Genomic DNA, 23,473 nt, shown 5'->3' with positions numbered 1-23,473 from the left:
AGGTCCTTGGTGCTGAGACCACCATGCCACCCAAATCCAAACTCCAGCCAAGATTTAAGCAATAATCTACCCTAACACTTGATTACAGTTCTGAAGTGCTGCACTGTCTATAGCCCCCCTGAAAAGATCAAACTGAAGCTCAGTGGTACTTCACTGTAACTGCTACATTTGCGAGACTGCAAGTCAAATGCTAATAGTTGTTGCTAGCTTGCAACTGGTGGGATGGGAAAGGCAAAACACATTAATACAAATCAATTTCATGTCCACACTGAAAAGAAACCTCATTACAATGATAACACAGGTTAATCAGGTAACATCTTCCTTTGGGTTCACAAAAACAAGTGCTGTGATCAATGCATTCAAACAGCACCTCTCTTGGAACTGCAGTAAGTTGTCAGCTGGGATTGTGTACTCAACTGGATGGGACTGGAATTCACAACCTTGCAATTCAGATGTGTGCCACCACTAAGGCATACTAATGTTTAATGGAACATAATTCATGGCAGCACAGTGGCTAGCACTACTGCCTCAGTGCCAGGGACCCAGGTTCAATTCCCAGCTTGGACCACTGTCTGTGGAGTTTGCACATTCTCCATGGGTGTCCTCTCTCTGTCTGAAATATGTGCTGGGTTGACACATTGACCTGAACAGGTGCCGGAGTGTGGCAACTGGGGGATATTCACAGTAATTTCATCGCAGTGTTAATGGAAGCCTTACTTGTGACTAGTAAACTTTTAGGAAGCTCAATTGTGTTCACAAATCATACACACCAAATTGGCATACTAGAAATGTTGAAATGAGTTAAATTTAGCTAAGTCAAGTTATATCCTACTTGTCAGAAATGTTGCATCACAAGATACTAGAAGATGAGGTGCTCTGTAATCCAGTTCATATTTTTAACATTTTAAACAGTAGTCCTTACAATTGGATGTAAACTTTTTATTGTCAACTAAATTCCATTACACTACAAAGAACAGTAAAATAATGGTACATCAAAATGCAGAAATAAACTTTGAAAGACTGCTAGAATAAATAAAATTTACTATTCCTCAAAAAAAATTACTATGAAGCTTCAGTTACCCCTTCCAATCCCCTCTTTTTCTTAACCCCCTCAAAAAAAACTCCCTTCTGAGCCCTTCATTTTAACAGGCAAGACCACAGCTACATGCAGGCAATATCTCATACCCTATGGTAATTAACCTCATAATTCAACATTCAAAACTGACTTTTTGCCTGCAGAAGTGTTGTAGTGCACAATGAGCCTTTGCAAACTTTTGCCCTCCAGCTATCTGAATCACAGGCCTGCAATCATTGCTACTGCTCACTGCATATTCACAGTGAGCATGCTTCCGAGAGAGCACCTAGTTTTCTTGGATGTTTAATGGTTAACTGGACCTAGTTTTTTTTTTGCAAGTCATTTTCAAAATTTACTTGAATCACCACAGTAATAAGATTAGAAATTAAGAATCTCAGATTTAAAAAAGTTAAATTGGTATCCAAATTTTTTTTTGGAAAGCAACATTCTGATTGAATAACACATCTACTAGTAATATAGGCAATCTACATTGGAAACAAGGTCAAACTGCAGGCACTTGGCTGTCAGGAAAACATATCAAGCTGCTGCAACTCATTGAGTTCAATGGTTTGGATTCTTCAGAACACTTATGACTAGATTCAATTATGCTTCACTAATCAGTTTAAATGAAAGTACTAAGTCACATTAAAACAAGGAAGCTACATTTCACCTTGTTCACCTGCGGATTGTAAAGCGAACCTCAATATTGTCACTATGAATTGGTTCTAAAAACCAGGCAACAAAAAGCCTCCACAAATGCAGCTTGAGAAAATTTAAGAACACTTACACAGGTAATAGTAATAAAAAGTAGACTGATGGTTTCCCCTCTTCTGCCTTTTGTAGCCAGAAGTCAAAGTTTGCATAAAAGGCCCATTATCAAAACCATATTGGACTGATTCTTCTCCTAAAAGTCTGACACTTAAGATACAATGCTGAAATTATATGCGAAGGGCAAATTCTGGAATACCAGCATTGCTCCTTTAAAGTCATTAAAATTAAAGGACAAAGCTTTTCAGATTTTAACAATACAGCAAAATTTTAACAGGGAGCCACTGGTATATAAGTACAGGTAGCAAAGGTCCAATTAGGTGATGACACATCAGGGAGCACTCCAATAAACATATGCTGCAGAAAAGTGGTTGCCACTGACAAGCTGGAAACACCCTGTGCTCACAGGTGGTTAATATGGCACTGCTACAAGTCTCAGAGAAACAGCCAACTTGCAGTGTTCAAAAGGATAAAGGGCACTCCGCAGAAACATGGGATAACTCAAGATACATCTGTAAATTAGAAGAAAAATAAATGTTAACTTCAGGCTGAACTCAGGATAAAATTTCAAATTAATATTCCTTTCTATTTTAGAGTAAGACAAAAGTTTGTCTTTTTTGAACAGAAAAGGCAAACAATTGGGACTTACTCTCCAACTATCACTGAACACACAAGGAACTGACTTACCCTTGGGACTTAGTGAGAAATGGCAAATTTTCAGCCACCATCAGAAAACAAGGTTAACAAATTCAGTTTACTCTTAAGGTTTGGAACATATTGACTGCACAGCCTTTGAACTACACCATAGCTGCCGAAGCAACCAAACTTCAGCAAACTGCTGCAAAATGAGATATCACTACTGTCTATAGCTGACAAAACAGTGGTATCCTGTGGCAAAGTACAAATACAATCTAACAGTTGCCTATATGAGCGCGAGCCAACACCATTCATTTTATTCTGGCTGGGTGTACTGTATGCATGTACAAATGGGAAAGAGAATGTTATTAACGCTGTAATCATGATTTTTGAACCATGCTTGAATTACTGTTGGCTCATTTCTAGTTCATCCCATTGGGTAAAAATGAAACCAAGGGATACAACTAGCGATTCAGCAACAAACTGTCTATACAAAGACAATGTTGATAAAGCTCAAACATTCAAAAGCTGCTTGCCACTCTAATGTAAAGCAGCAAATTCCACAAGAGCAGAAACTCCAATCTACTATACAGAATCCATACTCCTACAATATAAAACAGCATCAGATTTGCTCTGAATGTGATCCTAGAACACTGAAAAGCTCAAAACATTTTAAAATGGGATTTTCTTTTTTCCAATAACTGCAAAAGCAGTTTCTGTTGGCAAGGCACAGTACAATCAAAAACATGCAATGCTACAGTGTGGCAGATTGTGGGTTCAGCCTTGCTTTTCAGAGGCATGCACTTTTCCTCTGGGAAAAGAAAATAAATTAGAAGGCGAGTCACCTCAGGCCACATTCAAGGCAACTAGTTGCTGCTGCTGCTGCTACTGCTACGAGACTGGAAGATCTTGTCCTCTCAGTCAAGGATGTGGCACACACAAGCCTAAAATGGAGATACAGTTTGAGGATTAGAGCATTTGAAAAACAGCTGGTAAATACATACAGCTCGCAGGTTGCTCTCCATATCGTCGCATTATCTGGTCGTGCGTGAACTTCACAAAAGTATCATATTGTTCTGAAAAACATTCAGATCAAACCAACTTCATTAAAACTATTTTTAAAAAGACTTAACCCAGGCTTCAATGAAAGACTTGATACTAGGCAGGGCAGTGGTATAATGGACTAGTAGTACAGAGACCCAGGGAACTCCAGTTCAAATGCTATCATGGCAGATGCTGAGATCTGAATTCAATAAGAAAATTTGAAATTAAAACAAATCCAAAGATTCAATATGACCACAAAACCATTGCCGATCATCATAAAAACCTATCACTAATGTTCTTTAGGGGAAGGAAACCTGCTATCCTCTCCTGAACTGGCATACATATGACTCCAGACCCCTAGCAATATGGTTGGCTCAGTGAGGACAGGCAACAAATGCTGCCCCAGCCCACATCCCATAAGTGAATTAAAAATACTGTCATGTGGTAAACAAAAATATGACATGACAGTTTTGTCCATAATGAGAGCTTGCACTGGCAAGATTTGGCAAATTCTTCCCCATCTCCACCATCAACTCTGCATCCAGCCCCCAACAGATGAATGAAACAAATGCTATGATTGAAAAATCTCCCACCTGGAAAAACATGGGTGAATTAACATTTGGGAATGAAACAATGCTCCCTGCTTCCAGTCAAGGTTCAATTCAGAAAACCACAATCATGCATGACATATTGCCAAAAGGGTTTAAAAATGTATTCAGGATTGAGCACTTCTTTCCCCAGCTCCAGCTCCCAAATATTGTATCCATCCATGAAACAAGAAAAGTTAGGTCATTTTCCCTTTCTCCCACACATACTATCCAACAAGCAGAAATCACTGGTAACACCAATGATCATAGCCTGCAAAAAAAAACAGTAAGCCAGGATTACCAAATGCAGTTAAATTATGGGACCAAGGCAGCCAAAGGTATAAATACCATGTTTAGTGAAGTACAAGGAACCATTCCTGATTACCACAAACCTCTCCAATGATTGCACCTGACCAAAAAATCAAGGATGCAGCACATCTACTTCCTTTTGGTGAACTTGAATGGGAAGGCTCAAACTTTTGTTGCAGCCCAACTACTGCAGCAGCATACATTCAATTTAAAAAGGAAAGAAAGTTATAGCAAAGGCAATTGTTAATACATTTTACAGCTACAATGACAAGCGGTCGAAGCCTGAGACAAGTTATAGCTTCAACAGGACTGTAAACTAAAATGAACTGGCTTTAACATTGAACGAGTTCTATTTAAATATTTGACTCTCACAATGTCAGCTACCATTGTTTTGGCTTTAGGCAGAGCACTTCAGTGCCATGAAATCAACCATGCAATAGATTCCACACCAGTAGGAGCCAAAGCTACAAGAGACCATTTCTACTTACAGCAATTCTACTTTTCTGTCAAACACTAAACAATGCGTAGGAGATTTCAAAATGAGATCCACAAACTATTGCTCAATGGCATATTTGTTACTGTATGCAACTAAAATATTTTTCAACACTTCTGATTAGCCCAGAGTTGAGCTGGTCTAGGAAGTTGGTGTTTGAGTGCACTAACACTTTAAAGTGCATGTTTCTTTGTTGGATGTTGCATACAAAGGAAATTAGTTAGTTGGAAAACAACTTACTATCTGGACCAGAAAAAGTAAAACTGACTCTAGGCAGAGGTTGATTAGTAGTTTCTTTTTTTACTTTTGAGGTACTGGAGAATAAATAAAGAGCCTTTTATTCCATAGCTCCAATCACAACTGTGAATATTTACCTTAAATCAATTATTTCAACAAGCCATGTTATTTCTGCTCAGATTTTCCTATCATGCAGCTCAATGAGATTGCTGCACTCCATTCATGGGTTAATTCAGCACTTGTCCTTGTACTACCTCATTTATGATATTCCAGTCCAAAAAACGCTAAGTCCCCACCTGAAGGCACAAATTTACCTGCCAGCTTTGAATCCAATATTTCTTCATATTCTTCACGGATCTTCTCTTCTCGCTCTTTAATCAGGCGTTCACAGATTAGTCCAACTTGCCTCAAAGTGAACAATGGTTGATCTTTCTTCGACTGCGGTGACAATGATCCAGATGAAGTGCCTGGGATTTAAGGAAACAACAAAAATAATAACCTTGTAATTTGAACTTCGCCAAAATTTAATTTTGGCAATATACTAAGTCAGTAAGCATCTAAAAGACTGAGCGTTTCAGATAGAACATAACCCCCAAATTCCTTTTTCCATCTATTATCCTTCTACATTGCTCCTGTTGGGCTGCAACAAAAGTTTGAGCCCTCCCATTCAACTTCACCAAAAAGTAGATGTGCTGCATCCTTGATTTTTTTGGTCAGGTGCAATCACTGGAGAGGTTTGTGGTAATCAGGAATGGTTCCTTGAACTTCACTAAACGTGGTATTTATATCTGTGGCTGCCTCGGTCCCATAATTTATCTGCATTTGGTAATCCTGGTTTACTGCTTTTTTGCAGGCTATGGTCATTGGTGTTACCCAGTGATTTTACCTTTCACTATATTAGCCTAAAGCAACAAGGCTCAACCTAGGAACAGTAAAGTTTAAGAGGTCCAAAGATAATAAATTCTCAAAGCTGCTGCAGAACATCCCTGAATGAATGCCTGGGTCTGCAGTGGAAACTGCCACATGGTCCCAGAGTTCACAGTAATCAGTCCAGTGTTGTCAGCAAGACTGCAGCTAACCTCAGCTGTTATGACTCCATATCAATAATAATATTTATACAGTGCAATAGATGTTTAAACAGGAAAATTACTAAAAGCGAGTACGATGCTGAGCCACAAGGAGGTACTTGGTCAGATACGCAAAGATTTGGTCAAAAAGATGGCTTTCCTCCTTTAAAATTTTTTAAAACCTAAGTGAAAAGGCTGGAGATGCATAGGGAGGGATTTCCAAAACAACTGAAGGCATGGCCACAATGGTGGTTGGGAATGCACAAGAAGCCAGAATTAGAGGAATGTAGATATCTCAAGAGGGTTGTGGGAGATTACAGAAACAGGGAGGAAGGTGGCCATGGAAGGTTTAAAAACAAGGATGCGAACTTTGAAATCAAGATATTGCTTGACGTGGAGCAAAAGCAGGTCAACATGCAAAGGGCAGCAATAGGCAACAGAACCTATAGAGGTAAAATGTGGATATCAGCTAGGTACATTGGAAGAATCAAGTCGAGGTGACAAAGACATGAATGAGGGTGTCAGCAGATAAATTCAGACAGGGTGAGGCAGAAAAAGCCAGTTCTAGAGATGACAAATAAGAGGTCAGAAATTCATCTCAGTACAGAATGTAATATCAAGGTTGTTAACTAATCTTAGTGTTGTCAAAGAGAGGGATAGACAGCGAAGGAATACTGGTGAAAGGGAATTGAAAACAGTGGGAGCAGCTCGGGAACAGTGACCACAATTCAGTAAGCTTTAAGGTACTGATGGATAAAGAAAAGTATAGTGCTCTAATTAAGGTGCTAAGTTGGGGGGGAAGGCTAATTACAACAGTATTAGGCAGGAACTGAAGAATGTAGACTGGGGGCAAATCAACATTTGGCATGAGAGGCTTTCAAATCCAAGATGATATGGATTCAGGACCAGCACATTCTTGTAAGGATGAAGGATAAGTATGGGAAGTTTGGGAACCTTGGGTAACAAGAGATATTGTGAGCTTCTTCAAAGAGAAAAAGAAGCATTTGTCATGGCTAGGAGATTGGGAACACACAGGAAAGTAGAAAGAAACTTGAGTAAAGAGTAAAAGGGGTCATGAAAAATCATTGGCCAGCAGGATTAAGGAAAATCTCAAGGCTTTATATATGAAGACCAAGAGGGTAGCCAGGGGAAATGGGCAAGGTATTAAACGAATACTTTGCATGAGTATTCACCAAGATAAGGACTTGGATGAAGAATCTGGGAAAGGGTGTGTAGTTAGAGTCATGTCAAAATCAAAAAGGTGGAAGTTTGAGTTCTTCAGAAACATTAAGGTAAACAAGTCCCCAGGGCCTGATGGGATAGACCCCAGAATACTGAAAGAGAAGGAAATTGCTGGGGCCTTAAGCGAAATCTTTGCATCCTCATTGACTATAGGGGAGGTCCCAGAGGATTGGAGAATAGCCAACATTGTTCCTTTGTTTAAGAGTAGCAAGAATAATCCAGGTAATTACAGGCAGTGAGAGCCTTATGTCAGTGGTAGGGAAATTATCGGAGAGGGATTCTTCGAGATGGGATTTACTTCCACGTGGAAATAAGTGGATGCATCAGCAAGGGGCAGCATGGTTTTGTGAAAGGAAGGTCATGTCTCACAAACTTGATCAATTTTTTTGAAGTGATGAAGATGATTGATGAGGGTCCAGTAGTAGATGTTGTCTGCATGGACTTCAATAAGGCCTTTTTCAAGGTTCCTCACAGCAGCCTGTGCAGAAGGTGAAGTCGCATGGGATCAGAGGTGAGCTTGCAAGGCAGATACAGAACTGGCCTGGTCAGAGAAGACAGAGGGTAGCAGTGGAAGGTTGTGTTTCTGAATGGAGGGCTGTGACAAGTGGCATTCCTCAGGATCAGTGCTGGGACCTTTGCTGTTGGTAATATAAATGACTTGGAGGAAAATATAACTGGTTGGATTAGTCAGTTTGCAGATGACAAAGGTTGGTGGATTTGCAGTAGCAATAAGGACCAAAGGATACTGATAGGTTGGAAGCTTGGGTGGACAGGTGGCAAATGGAATTTAATCTGGAAAAATGTGAGGTAATGCATTTTGGAAGGTCTAATACAGATAGAAAATATACGGTAAATGGCAGAACCCTTAAGAATATTGATAGGCAAAGGGATCTGGATATCCAGGTACATAGTTCACAAAATGGCAATGCTGATGAGAAGGTAGTCAAGGCAGCATACGGCATGCTTGCCCTCATCGGCCAGGGCACAGAGTTTAAAAATTGACGTCATGTTAGAGCTTTATAGAACCTTAGTTAGGCTGCACTTGGAATAGTGTTCAACTCTGGTCGTCACACTACCAGAAGGATGTGGAGACTTGAGGGTACAGAAAAGATGTATCAGGATGTTGCCTAGTATGGAGGGCATTAGCTATGAGAGGTTGGAGAAATTTGACTTGTTCTCATTAGAACAGAGGTTGAGGGGCAACCTGATAGAAGTCTACAAGATTATGACAGCATGGACAGAGTGGATCGTCAGAAACTTCTTTCCCCCAGGGTGGAAAAGTCAATTACTAGGGGGCAAAGGTTTAAAGTTTAAAGGTGATGTACAAGGCAAGTTTTTTTAAAAACAGAGGATGGTTGGTTTCTGTAACTCACTGCCAGGGGAGGTAGTGGAAGCAGATATGATAGTGTTCAAGGGGTGCCTGGACAAATACACGAGAAGGATGGGAATAGAGGGATATGGTCCCAGAAGGGCAAGGGGTTTTAAGTTCAGTCAGACAGCATGGTCGGTGCAGGCTTGGAGGGCTGAAGAGCCTGTTCCTGTGCTGTAATTTTCTTTGTTCTTTGTCTTCTCAATTGGTGGAAATTTCTGCTCATCCAGTTCTGGACATATATTAAGTTTGTGCCTGGAAAGGGACTTCCAAGTGGTTTTGTTCCCAAATTTTTTCTTTAAAAAAGGGTAGCAAAGTGAGCTGCTTTATCCTGGATGGTGTTGAGTTTCTTCTGCTGTGTGGCGAGTGTGCCATTATGCCTTGTAGATATTGGACAGGCTTGAGATTCGGTGATTACTTAATCTCTGCAGAATTCCTATCCTTTGACCTGCTCTGGTAGCCAGTTTTTATATTGCCTGTCCAGTTCAGCTTCTGGTCAATGGTAACCACCAGGATAAAGTCTGACAACACCAGGTTTTAGTCCAACCTATTTATTTGATAATATACTCACAAGCTTTCGGGGTTAGTCCCTTCGTCAGGTGAATGGAGAGCTCTGGCCTCAGACAGAGCATATAAAGCACAAACATGGGACTAACCCCGAAAGCTTGTGAGTATATTATCAAATAAATAGGTTGGACTAAAACCTGGTGTTGTCAGACTTTTTGCTGTGTTTACGCCAGTCCAACGCCAGCATACCCACATCATAACCACCAGGATGTCATACTGGGGGATTCAGTGATGGTAATGTCATTTTATGTCAAATGGTTAGATTCACTTTTGCTTGGCACTTGTGGCATGAATATTACTAGATATTGTCCAGGTCATGTTGCATATGAACACAGGCTGTACAAGTGTTGGAGGAGTCACAAATGAAAATAAATTCCTCTTACTCTCGATGTTAGAGACTCTATTCTGAAACAACGTGCCCCTAATTCTAGTTTCCCTCACTACAAGAGAAAAGATCCTCTCAGCGGCACCCTGCTAAGTCCCTTCAGGATCTTGTATGTTTCAAGATGATCATTTCTCAGTCTTCTAAATCAGAGAGCACAGACCCTAACTTTCCTCTGAAGACAACCTCTTCATCACATGAATCAATATACTGAACCTTCTCTACAATTACACCACCTCCCCACCCCCGCTAAATAGGGTGACCAAAAATTCTGCATAGTACTACAGGTGTGATCTCACCAACATCAAGTTGTAGCGAGACTTCCCTACTTTAACACTCCATCTCCCTTGCAATAAAGGTGACCATTCCATTTACCTTAATTATTTGCTGTAACCATGTTCACTGCCTCCTCTATCTATCCTGGGCGTCACATCCTCAAAGAACTCAAGTGTTAAACACAATTACCCTTTCACAAAATCACGTTGACTCTCGGGTTGCATTACAAATTTCCCATATGCCCTGCTATGCCTTCCTAATTTTCCCAATAAAAACACAAGAAATAGGAGGAGTAGGCCATCTAGCCCCTCAAGCCTGCCCTGCCATTCAATAAGATCATGGCTGATCTGAAAGTGGTTCAGTTCCACTTATCTGCCCATAACCCCATAACCCTTAATTCCCTGATCAGAAATCTACCGACCTGTGACTTAAACATTCAACGAGGTAGCCTCCACCACTTCAATGGGCGGAGAATTCCAGAGATTCACTACCCTCAGAAGTTCCTCCTCAACTCTGTTCTAAACTGACTCCCCCTTATTTTGAGGCTGCGTCCTCTAGTTCTTGTTTCCTTTCTAAGTGGAAAGAATCTCTCTGCCTCTACCCTATCTAGCCCCTTCATTATCTTATGTCTCTATAAGATCACCCCTCAGCCTAAACTCCAACAAGTACAGGCCCAATCTACTCAATCTCTCCTCATAAGCTAACCCCCTCATCTCCGTTATCAACCTGGTGAACCTTCTCTGTTTAAGAGGACCAAAATTACACAGTACTCTAGTTGCAGCCTCACCAGTACCTTGTACATCTGCAGTAAGACCTCCGTGCTTTTATATTCCATCCCCCTCATGATAAAGGCCAACATTCCATTTGCCTTCTTGATCACCTGCAGACTGAGGTTTTGTGATTCATGCGCAAGGACCCCCAGGTGCTCTGCACATATTTAAATGGTGAAAAATTACGACAATAGTCCATTTTCCTATTATTTCTTCCAAAGTGGATAACCTCACTTGCCAACATTATACTCCATCTGCTGGATCCTTGCCCACTCACTCAGCCTATCCAAATCTCTCTGCAGACTTTCCACGTCCTCCATGCAATTCGCTTTCCCACTCATCTTTGTGTCAACAGCAAACTTTGTTACCCTACAGTCGGTCCACTCCTCCAGATCGTCTATGTATATGCTAAACAGTTGAGGCAACGATAGGTGCTAGGCTAATCAACCTATAACTTATTTTGTCTCCTTCTGATCTTGAAGAGGGGCTTTACAAATGTGGTTTTCCAATCACTAGGACCTTTCCAGACTCTAGAAAATTTTACAAGATTACCACCTCCATAACCCTTTTTTTTAAAAATACCTTAGGATGCAAGTTAATAGCAGGACAGTTTCAAGTCCATACTTCCCTGAAAGTGACCACACAAGTAGACAGGTGTGGTAAAAAAGGCACAATGCTTGCCTTTATTGGTTAGGGAATTGAGTACAAGAGTCAGGATGTCTTCTGTAAAGCTACAACATCTTTGGTTAGGCTGCACTTAGGAGTATTGCATTCAATTCTCATTGCCACATTATAGGTAGGGTGCGGAAGAGGTTTACTAGGATGTTGCCTGCATTAGAGGGCATGAGCTTTAAGGAGAGGCTGGACAACTCAGCTTTTTTTGCTCTGGAGCAGTTGTGGTTGAGGGGAAACCTGATAGAAGTCTATAAAATGAGAGGCATTGATAGGGTTGACAGTCAAAATCTATGTCCCCAGAGTTGAAATGTCTAATACTATGGGCTATACACTTAAGGTGAGAGGGGGAAGTTCAAAAGGAGATGTGAGGGGCAAGTTTTTTTGGGAGTGTTTAGATAACATGAACATGCAAGGATTATAGATGATCTGGATCAAGGGCAGGCAGAAGGGATGGGCTTAATTTAGTGTCATGTTCCGCACAACATTGTGGGCCAAAGGATCTGTTCCTGTGGTATACTGCCCTAAAATGCAGGCCCCCTGTCCAGGAAACCTATCACTCTTTATTCCCATTTGTCTTCCAAGCACTTTTCCTCTAGCAATAGTGACTCTCAAATTTCATCCTCCATTTACACTGCTTGTTTTTCTATTCTTTTAGTGTCTTGTCCCCTATCACAAAGACAAATGCAAAACACCTTTTCAAAGTCTCTGCCATCTTGTTTCCCATTAATTTCCTAGTCTCATCTTCCAATGGAAGAAAGTTTGCTTTGGCAATTCTCCCAGAAGCTCTTATTGTCTGCTTTTATATTTTGTGCTAGTTTACTCTCATTAGTCATCATGTCCTGTGTCTAAAAGTTTAGCCCATTTTTTGGCCTAATAATCTTTGCAACATTTTATGTTTTCTTTCAATTTGATACCATCCTTAACTTCCTTAGCTAATTATGAATACTTCATCCCTAAGAATTCAGTGGAATATGTCCTTAAATGTCTGCCACTGATCAATCTTACTTTTTCAACTTATTTTCTGTTTAACTTATTTTTCCAGTCAACTATAGCAAACTGGCTTCAAATCTCTTATTTCCTTTATTTAAATTTAAAATGCAAGTTTCTCATCCTTTTTCTGAATGCAAAATTCTGTCATGTTAAAATTGCTCTTACCTAGAGAATTCTTTACCATTAGATCAATTAAGTCCAAAATAACCTGTTCCCTGGCAGGTTCCAGAATATATTGTTCTAACTATTTTAAATAAACTCATCCTCTTGGCTACCTTTGGATGAATCAAATTGTCAATTTTTAAGATGATAAAAAATTGCTCAAGATTATTGCAGTATCTTTTGTTACAAACCCCCACTTTTTCTTATTTATATCCTGTCCTACAGTGTTGCTAGGGAGTCTGATTACTCCCACTATGACTATTTTTCTTGTGATTGCTCATCTCCACCCAAATTGATTATATTAGTGTCAAAACACAAGCAGAGTTTTCAAAGCAGGTTGTTGGATGTAGATTTGTCTGAAGCCTATTCAGACAGAATGGAAGCTATTAATAAAAATATTGTGTTTCTCAACTTTATAGTTAAAGCATTAATCAGGAGGAGAGAAGCCTCAAAGAATTGCATAACCATAATAATGTTAACAGTATGGCAGAGGTGTGCCACTTGTTTCAATTTGTGCCATCAATTCAAGCATCATTTGTAACAACAAGCCTTTAAGTTTGTATTTTTTTTTAAATCACTTTCACATCAAAAAGAGCCCATTTGCTGGTTCATTGTTTGTATGCTGTTGTTCCTGACATTCTCGTTATAATTACCCAATATTATTGCCTTGCACCACTGCCTTGTTCTCTCATCAATATTCTAAAGTCTTCCCTTGTGTGAACCCTTCCCTCACTACTTATATCAAACCCACTACATCATAGTTTTTGGATTCACAAGGGCACCTGGTCAGAACGTATTTTAAGTAATAGCCATCTCAACCAAACAACATGTGGTATTAGAATCAATGTCCATTTTTCCCTTACCAATGTGAGCAACGTATTAAACTATAATCTTATTTCCTCATGACAGGTAATAATCCTTTACCTTTGTCATTCTACTTTTTAAATATAACCCTCAGCTGTATCAGAGGCTATTTCCCAGGGCTGAAATGGTCGCTACGAGGGGGCACAGCTTTAAGGTGCTGGGGAGTAGGTACAGAGGAGATGTCGGGGTAAGTTTTTCATTTAGAGGTGGTGGGTAAGTGGAATCGGCTGCCATCAGTGGTGGAGGAGGCGAACTCGTTGGGGTCTTTTAAGAGACTTCTGGATGAGTACATGGGATTTAATGGGATTGATGGTTATAGATAGGCCTAGTAGGTAGGGATATGATCAGTGCAACTTGTGGGCCAAAGGGCCTGTTTGCGCTGTAGTTTTCTATGTTATTACTCCTTTAACAGAAACTTAGATCTATATTGTTGATACCTACACAAAATGACAACTGGCACCTGCCCCACCCATTCCAAGTTCCTTGCCAACCTTGAATAGGTCCTTAGCTCTGGCATCAGACAAGTAGCAAACTATCAGAACATATGCTCTTGGCTGCAGAGAATAATATTTAATTCCCCTAACTATATTGTCAATACACTCCTTTTTTCTCCCAAATTTCAATGGCCCCTTATCACAATACTGAGTTCAGTTTGCTCATCCTCCCTGTATTCCTTGTGCACAGGCCACAAAGAGCCATGTACCTGTCAGGCAAGGAAGGGTCAGAAGTCCACTAGTGCTACATTCGGAATCCTCAATTACACTCTTCTGTCCCTGACCACGGATCAAATTGCAAGTACTTAACCCTGAGGTGACTGCCTCTTGCAACAAAGCATCCAAGTAATTTCTCCTTCCATGATGCATTGCACTTTCCAAAACTCAGACTTTTAACAAATCAACCCTGCCATCCAAGTTCCCTGGGCTGCAGATATTTACAGCAAAGGTAGTTACTGGATCATATTGGTGACCATCAGATCTCACATGCTGCAATTTGCTCTGCATCTTTATATTTTGTAATTAATTAGAAATCAGTCATCAGTTGTCTGCAGTTTATGTACTATTCTGTAGTTTTATTTAAACTATAAAATCAATAGAGCACTTGCATCTCTCTAGTTCTAGTTTCAACTACCACCCTAGTGAAAGGATAATGTAAATCACTGCAATCACCTACTTGCACACTTAACTGATGCTGTCTCACTCCTTCTCAGGCTGCTCCTTGTCTTGTAAAGGATCAGCTCCTCCTCCCCACCCTGCCCCCCAAAATCTCTAATATCTGCTTATACTACATTGTTCTGCACACATTACCTTAGATCATTAGAATGTTTGTGTAGTCACTGAAGTTCTCCTGAACTAATACAGCAGCTGCATGTACATTTACACTGCTGCGCAATTACTTGTCATTTACCAAGGGAAGTCTTCCCCATCATTCATAGCTGCTCTGACCCCACGAACGAGCTACAACAATAGTGAACATCAGCAGCGACGACCAGCATGAGGACAGCCACCACACCCGAGAAGGAAGGAAGGAAGACTAAGAGCCAAAGTGCCAGACCAGACCAAAGGACCAAACTATGCATATGACTACCAAGACCAGCACACAGATAAAGACCACATCAGAGGCCAAGTGGCAAGAAACTACTACAGACAAGTTCAAAGGGAAACAAAAAAATTGTTCATTAAACCTCTTCTCATCGATACTGCTCTGCTAGTGGTCTCCTTTATGTTACAATATCCCTTTTCCATGAAATCAGTTGCAATATTACATTTTACACATCAAATTATATTTAAACAAAATCACAATTACTTGGACATTTATAATAATAACTACTACCACAAACTCTTTAGTTGTGGTGCAAATTATCAGGTAGAAAAGACTTCAGTTTCCAAAATCCACTTCTGCTCTTAATGAACCAAGATAATTAAATAGAAACTTTGAAGGCATATAAAGTTGTGAAGCAGTAATTCTTACAAAGGGACCTGTTCCAAGGTTACTGTTGTGCAATACAACAAGCCTTCATGTCCACCATGGAATTGGTCAATGATGGACAGTCACAGTGCCACGCATCTTGACCTCCCTGTTTAAATCCAGGAATCATTTCAAAATGTTTTAGCTGCAGCAGCAGCATGCAAATCACAACTCATTTTGTAGATAATTGTTAACAAAGGAATCTGGATTTCCACAAAGAAGGCTGATATTACCTTGTAAAGCTGGTCCATTTAAAATTGGAATATGAGATTGTGTATCACTTGAACAACTTCCCTCTGTTTGATGCAGGTAACTTTCTAAATGCCTCCTTTTCTGAATGCGTTTGTATTCTTGTTTTATGTTGTACAGAATTTGTTCTGAAAAAAGGAAAACAAAAATTTACAACCAAGAGATCCACTTTAAAATCTGTAATGTACGCATCTGTAGAGGTTCAGCTAATCTTCCCCAAAAACTATATGGCACCACCACAAATTTAATTGTGCAATTAAATTTCTCAAGTACAAAATCAGACAATATACATAGTTTTGAGAAAAAAGATTAAAAATAGAATCAGGAAAAAAAATGGAAAAATCTTACAAGATGGAGTAAAGGCTATATTAGTAATTGATATAATCAGCAGTGACAATGCCCTGATACCCGTGCAAATTCACTCTCCAGTTGTAAAATTTGCCCCACAGATGTGACTGAATGCAACAAATACTAGATAATCACAATCATATTTAACACAATATTTAGTATAAGAAAAGATAAATAAAAGACATGATCAAATTTGCTATAACCCAGTGATTTTTCTGGAAATTTTGTAACAAAGTTGAAGCCACTGAATTCAAAAGCTGTTTTAATGAAAACATTTGGGGCAAAAGAAATAGAGATATATGACCATGTTTTGCTTTCACACCACCACTGCAGACAACTATATATCTTAAAAAAAGACTATTATCTGCATAGTGCTTGAGCAGACCAAAGCCTTGGCAATACGGCAAATTTCAAATACAGACAATAATCTAGTGATTCTGGGAGAACAAAAAGGGACATTTAGACATACAGTTTTCAGACAGAATTGACAGTTACAAAAGTTCCTCAAACCATTCTGTCAAAAATCAAGAGATACTGCTTTATTCAGTAGAGAATGGATTTAGATTTGCAAGGGATTCCTTATGTTAGCAACATGAGACTCTGAAGAGAAAATACTCAGGGTTCTTGTCCATTACAAAGTGCAGTTCTGTGAATGAGGATCAGCCTAGTCTATGTTCTCTATTTGGAGCCATCCACAAGCTACTTAAAACTCACAAATGAAGAATGGTCACTTGGACATGGCTCTGAAAGACACCCACTATCTGTTGCACAAGTCAATATTAGAATAAATGACAACTTTAACAATTTGGAAATTTTTAAATGGTACACAATTGAATTCCACCCACTATTCAAAACTGTCAGAGCCATGGAAAATGTAAACAGACCACAGAATAAAACTGTACATTGTTATACAGGTGGGGTGGCAACTAGCTAACTATGTCAACGTTTAAGCATCGCAAGGTAAGATATGCTAGCCAAATAGTTTTTTCTTAAACACTTTCCTGTCATATTACATTTTAGCTCTTTCCCATCTAGGGCCACGACCAATCCATTCATGGGGCTCAAGACATGCAAGAATGGCTAACTTGCTTTGCTCTGCTTTCAAATAGTACATCTCCTCCATATAAAACTACTCAAAGTTAAGCTAACATCAGTAGCTCACCCAATGGAGAAGGGTACACTACTGATAAACCAGATGTAAGTTAAGGTTGAAGATCAGTGCAGATTTAGTGCCAGAGTTTAAAAACAAAATCTTCTGAGACTAGTGGGCAGCATGGTAGCACAGTAGGGGCAGCAGGGTAACAGTGGTTGGCACTGCTGCTTCACAGCTCGAGGGACCTGGATTCAATTCCTGACTCAGGTCACTGTCTGTGGGGAGTTTGCACATTCTCGTGTCTGCGTGGGTTTCCTCAGTCCAAAGGTGCGCAGGTTAGGTTGACTGGCCATGCTAAAATTGCCCCTTATTGTCCTGAGGTGCACAGGTTAGAGGGAGTACAAGTAAAATGCGCAGGGATATGGGGGTAGGGCCTGGGTGGGATTGTGGTCGGTGCAGACTCAATGGGCTGAATGACCTCTTTCTGCACTGTAGGGTTCTATGATTCTATACGTGGGGCCCAATTGGAAATAACAGTGAAATTAAATGTAGTGTTTCCAAAACTTCCAACCATAAATCTTCGGCTAATTTGGTACCTCAAGCAATCAGCTTGCAGGGATATCTTTAAAATTCCCAATCAACTTCAAAAATCAAACTCAAATTTTTTTTCAAACCAGGACATTAAAGTACAGCTGGGTGAAAAATGAGTGCGCAACCATTTGCTGCAACATTCCCAAAAATTAAGAGGAACAGCATTTTAAAATGACATGATTGTCACTGGCAGCTTCCTGTAATGCAAGAAATGAGCATAATCAGCGAATTGCAAAATTCTCCAAGGAGTTGCTGTAACATACCTTTATAATATTTTTAAAATGTTATACCAAAGATGTTGCATCCCATTGAATCATAGTAAAGAGGCCGTTCGGTCCAAGTCCACACTGACATTAAAAACACCTGAACTCTCACCTAATCCCGTCTGCCAGCACTTGACACATCATTCAGGGCTATGGGCCAAGTGTTCATCCAGATACTTTTTAAAGAGAAGCAAGGCAACCTGACTATATCACCCTCCCAGGCAGCACATTCCAAACTGTCACCACCTTCTGGGTAAAAAGGTTTTCCCCTCACATTCCCCCAAACCTCCTACCCCTCACCTTGAACCTGTTTCCCCCGACTGACCCTTCTACGAGGGGGAATAGTTGCTCCTCGTCCACTCTATCCATGCCTCTCAATCTTGCACACTTTGATCAGGTCATCCCCTCAGTCTGCACTGCTCCAATGAAAACAACCCAAGCCTATCCAACCTCTTTCTTAAATGGTCCATCCCAGGCAGCATCCTGGTAAATCTCCTCTGCACCCCCTCCAGTGCAATCACATCCTTCCGATAATCTGGCAACTAGAACTGCGTACAGTACTCTGGCTGTAGCCTCACCGAAGTCCTGTACAACTACAACATGGCTTCCCCGTTTTTTGTAATCTATGCCTTGATTGATAAAGGCAAGTGTCCCATATGCCTTTTTCAACACCTTAACATGTCCTACCGCTTTGAGATCAATGGACAAATACACCAAGATCCCTTTGTTTCACAGAACATCCAGGTGTGCTACCATTCATTGAATACTTCCTTGTCAAATTACTCCTTCCAGAGTATATCACCTCTCACTTTTCAGGGTTAAATTCCATCTGCCACTTATCTGCCATTTGATCATTCCGTCTACATCTTCTTGTAGCCCAAGACCCTCCGCCTCACTGTTAACCACCTTCCAGTCTTTGTCATTCGCAAACTTATTAATCTTACCTCCCACATATAGTCAATGTCATTTATATAAATGACGAACAACAGGGGGCCCAACAGATCCCTGCGGTGTGCCACTGGTCTGTGGCTTCCAGTCACTAAAGCAGTCTTATGTCATTGCTTTCCTACAACCGAGCTAATTTTGAATCCACTTTATCAAATTACCCTGCGTCCCAAGTGAATTTACCTTCTGTAAAAGTCTCAAGTGAGACCTTGTCAAAGGCTTTGCCGAAATCCATATAAACTATACATCGACTGCACTACCCTTGTCTACACACCTGGTCACCTCAAAAAATTCAAATTTGTTGGGAATGACTGCCCTCAGATGAACTATGCTGCCCATCCCTGATCAAACTTTGCCTCCCCAAATGGAGATAGATGCTCTCCTTCAGAAGTTTCTCTAATAGTTTTCCTACCACTGACGTGAAACTCACTGGTCTGTTGTTTGCTGGTTTATTTCTACAACCCTTCCATTCTATGAATCAATGAATAATAAAAAATTCATTTGTGGCCTAGATTATGACACCAACTCAGCTCAAAGCTGAGAATCTGTGGGCTACTGGAGTTGAGTAATTGACATCTAGGACTTCTCTAAATGCAGGAAAATCTTCAAATTTAACTGAAATCATATCAATCAGTTTGTAACATAAAGATTTGTAACTTGATGCAAATGAAATGGACCTGACATGCACAAAAAACAGAACTCCATTCTGCTCCTGTAAGTTTAAAAATTTATTAGTATAAGTAGGCTTACATTAGCACTGCAATGAAGTTATTCACTGAAAATCCCCTGGTCACCACACTCCAGCACTGGTTTGGGTACAGAGGGAGAATTTAGCATGGCCAATGCACCTAATCAGCACATCTTTTGACCTGTGGGAGAAAACCAGGATCTTGCGTTCATGTCACACTATCTGTAACCCCCATGACTTGCCTGGACTTGCAAAATCTCACTAATTGTCCCGTGTGGAGACAATACACATCTCTTTAACTTGTGCTTAACTCCACTCACATTGTCTGTACCTTGAAGACTTGATAACCTGCAAAGACTCGCATTCCAATCATTATTTTGTAAACTGAGTTTGTCTCTTTATATGCCGTTTGTCAGCAGAACTCCCACTCACCTGACAAAGAAGCAGCGCTCTGAACGTTAGTGACCTTTGCCACCAAATAAACCTATTGGACTTTAACCTGATGAGACTTCTAGCAGAGAAAGCCCATGCAGACATGGGGAGAATGTCTGCTGAGTCTGCACAGTGACCCAAGCCAGGAATTGAACCCAAATCCCTGGTGCTGTGAGGCAGCAGTGTTAACTACTTGCTGCTGTGTCACCTATCTAACCTATATCCCAATCCAAGAGCACTGATCCTAGTTCTGTAATGAGCACTTTCTGTTATCTTACGTTTATGCAATTATCAGCACCCTTTTTAGTCTACCATTCAAACTCCCATTGTCTTGTGTTCCATGACATCATTGTTAAATCTCACCTGAGCTCCCACCTATCTGACCTTCTATTTGCTCTACACCGTCACACTTCCCCCAATAGCTGTAGAGTCATACGTACTTGAAACATTAACTGTTTCTTGTTACACAGATGCTGCCAGAATTGAGTTTTTCCAGCATTTTATTTTTGATGCAAGGGTGCTTGATCACAAAAGATAACAAGATGAAAAAAACATTTCATCTTTTCCAAAACCAACATTTCACTTCAAAACAACTTTCTTCAGGTTTAAAAATTTGTGATTTACAGAAGATTCATTTTCACTAGTGCAGAGAACCTTGCAACTTATTTGTCCCCATGGCAATCTCAGGCCTAACCAGGACCGTGAGGCAGGCTAGGTACATAATTAATGCTCAAGTTAAAAAAAAAAGCACAATCACCTCCAGCCTTTCTCTATATTGAGCCACAAAAGAGAACTAAAAATTTACAGATTAACAGTTTTAACAGAGAAGTGTCCAAACATATTTCACATTAGAATTTCAACAGTAATGGTTTAACAAAGTTACTGAAAGGAAACTATGCTGCACCAGAATATGGCTCACTGGCTTACTACAATAAAGCCATCTCTTACCAATACAGAATGTAGTCTTGTGCATTCAGACAAATCTAGCACATTACCTCTTTTGGAAAGTAAAAAGTCCTGATCTTGTACAGTATGGATCTGATTTTACAGAGCAAGTGACTAGATAGCCTACTCGAGTTGCAGAATATATCCTCAAATAAAGCAAATATTCTAGGAAAAAAAGCCACACAAACTTGAGGCATCATGTCCCTTCTGAGATAAGGGTCACAAAGTTAAGCAAAACTCATTCTAAATAATACTTAGGCAGGGAAAAATGCACACCAGCAAGAAATGTTTTCACAGCAATTGCCAGGTCAAATGGTGAGAATTATTTGCAGGCTGTCAGAGATCTTTTCCACTCATCTCACTGAGAAAGCAGTTGCCCCTCCCCTAATCTCAGGCATAGATCATGATGTAAATCAGACTTTTAAAACCACCCAACAACTGCGCTCCTCGACACAGAAACCCATATCCCACTGCACTGATATCAAAACAGTACCATTCTTCAATCATGTCTTGGGGAGGGGGTGGGGGCTAAAACTATGGGGGATAATAGAGAACGATTGATGTGATAGATGAACCAAAGAGGTGGTGAGGAGGAGGGGGAAAAGGCAAAAAAAAAGGGTGGTGGGGTTGGGAAAGAGGCAAAAGGGACAAGGGGGGGAAGAGGCAAAAGGGAGAAAGGGGGGTAGGGAAGAGGCCAATGGAGCAGGTGGGGTGGTGGACGACACCAAAAAAGGAGTGGTGGAAGAGGCAAAAGGGGCAAGGGGGTGAGGAAAGCAAACGGGGCAAGGGGGTGGGGGAAGAGGCCAAGGGGCAAAAAGGACAGGCAGGGTCGGGGGAAGAGGCCAAAGGGGTGGGACAGAGAAGGAGAGACGGGTAGGTGGCTATAAATTGAAACTGTGTTGTGAGAAACACGCCCAGCCTTAACCTGGGGATCTGGGCGAGCTCCAGGCGCCGCCCTGTCAGCCAGTGAGTCGGAGCCGGGCCGCCGGCCTCTCCCCCCTCCCCCCCCTCCTCCCCCCCCCCCCCCCGAGCACTGACTGACCTGTGGTGAGGCGGGGGGTGACCTCCCGGAAGGGAGACGGCTCCATCTTCAGGTATTTCTGCGGGGAGGTGGCCGAGCTGAGAGGGGTGCAGCGCCTCCTCTTCGGAGACTGGGACGAGGGGCTGAGCAGCGGATCGAAATCGATAGTCCTTTTGAGTGTGGCTCCGCAGGCCATGGCGTTTCAGTGTGGGCCGGCCGAAAGTGGGGAGGAGGGGGGGTATTTGGGGAGGGTATGAGCGGCTACAGAGACCCCGCGGTTTCTCCCGACGGCGGCTGAAGAAAAGCCGGCTTTATTTTTCAATCCTGAGCCGGGATGTCTTAGCACCTTCGCTCCAATATCCACCCGGGGTGACAGCGCCACTCGCCGCGATAATTGTACGGTACCGACCGAGTCCCTGCAAGGCAGCAGCGGAGCGGATGGCGATGGATTGTATCTCTCCCTCCCCGCTTGCCCTCACTCTCCCTCTGTCTCCAACCTCACACCGTGATGGCGGCCACAACAAACAACGCCAGCCTCACTCTGGTCGCCCTATTACGCAGCTGCGGCCCCGCCCACCCGGGCCGCACTGCCCGCCGGGAGCTGTAGTCCCCCTTTCCGCCCCTCAGCCGGCTGGAGACCTGGAGGGCGACTACAAATCCCGGCGTGCACAGCGGCGAGTGAGCATCCCAGCTGTTGCATTTAAATCCCCCCATTGGTAAATTCAAGCAGTAACAAGCTGTGTCCTCTGATCAATGAGAACACTCACAACAGCTATTGGTGCAGCCTACGAGGAAATCCCACAAGTGTCCTTTTAAAAAAGTAAGGAAGTGGTATTTCTGTTCTCCATGACGTGCTGGAGAAATGTTAAGAAATTGTGCTTCCCTTCTGTGGCTTATATTAAATTGCAAATTAGTTTTACTTTAGAAACTCTCAGAGAAGGAGAATTAAGTTTTTTTTTAACAGTGATAACTGGGGGGGTGGAGTTAGTTTTTAAATACTCAACAAGTCAAAAAAAACATGTTTAGAAGATACATACATGGGATTGCCTTCATTTTTATGAGATATATATTAAAAAACTGACCTATATAGAGCCTACACACCATGAGAGTCAAGTGCGAGTAAAGGCAAAATACTGTGGATGACAGAATCTGAAACAAAAACAGAAAATGCTAGAAAATCTCAGCTGGTCTGACAGTATCTGTGGAGAGAGAATGAACATTGTCTGATTTCAAGAAGAAATTAGACATAAAACTCTTGGGGCTAAAAGGATCAAGAGATATGGGAGGCAGGGGGGAATCAGGATATTGAATTTGATGATCAGCCATGATCAAGATGAATGGTGGAGCAAGTTCAGAGAGCCAAATGGCCTACTCCTGCTTCTAGTTTATATAGTAAGAAGTCTCACAACACCAGGTTAAA

General features: G+C 41.2%; 1 protein-coding gene across 1 annotated transcript; it reads right to left on the bottom strand.

Moving 5' to 3' along the window:
- Positions 1-924: 924 nt before the first annotated feature.
- Positions 925-22,607, bottom strand: akirin2 (akirin 2). The gene is made up of 5 exons (XM_080192783.1): positions 22,075-22,607; positions 15,712-15,855; positions 5,464-5,616; positions 3,484-3,555; positions 925-2,355 (listed from the first exon to the last, which is right to left on the bottom strand). The coding sequence occupies exons 1-5, from the start codon at positions 22,247-22,249 to the stop codon at positions 2,345-2,347; spliced, it is 555 nt and encodes a 184-aa protein (XP_080048909.1). The 5' UTR covers positions 22,250-22,607; the 3' UTR covers positions 925-2,344.
- Positions 22,608-23,473: the final 866 nt, after the last annotated feature.

The sequence above is a fragment of the Carcharhinus amblyrhynchos genome, chromosome 7, assembly GCF_965287045.1.
Source record: "Carcharhinus amblyrhynchos chromosome 7, sCarAmb.v2.hapA, whole genome shotgun sequence".
NCBI lineage: Eukaryota > Metazoa > Chordata > Chondrichthyes > Carcharhiniformes > Carcharhinidae > Carcharhinus > Carcharhinus amblyrhynchos.
Note: the sequence above shows the minus strand (reverse complement) of the source record. Positions and strands in the feature narration are given on the sequence as shown.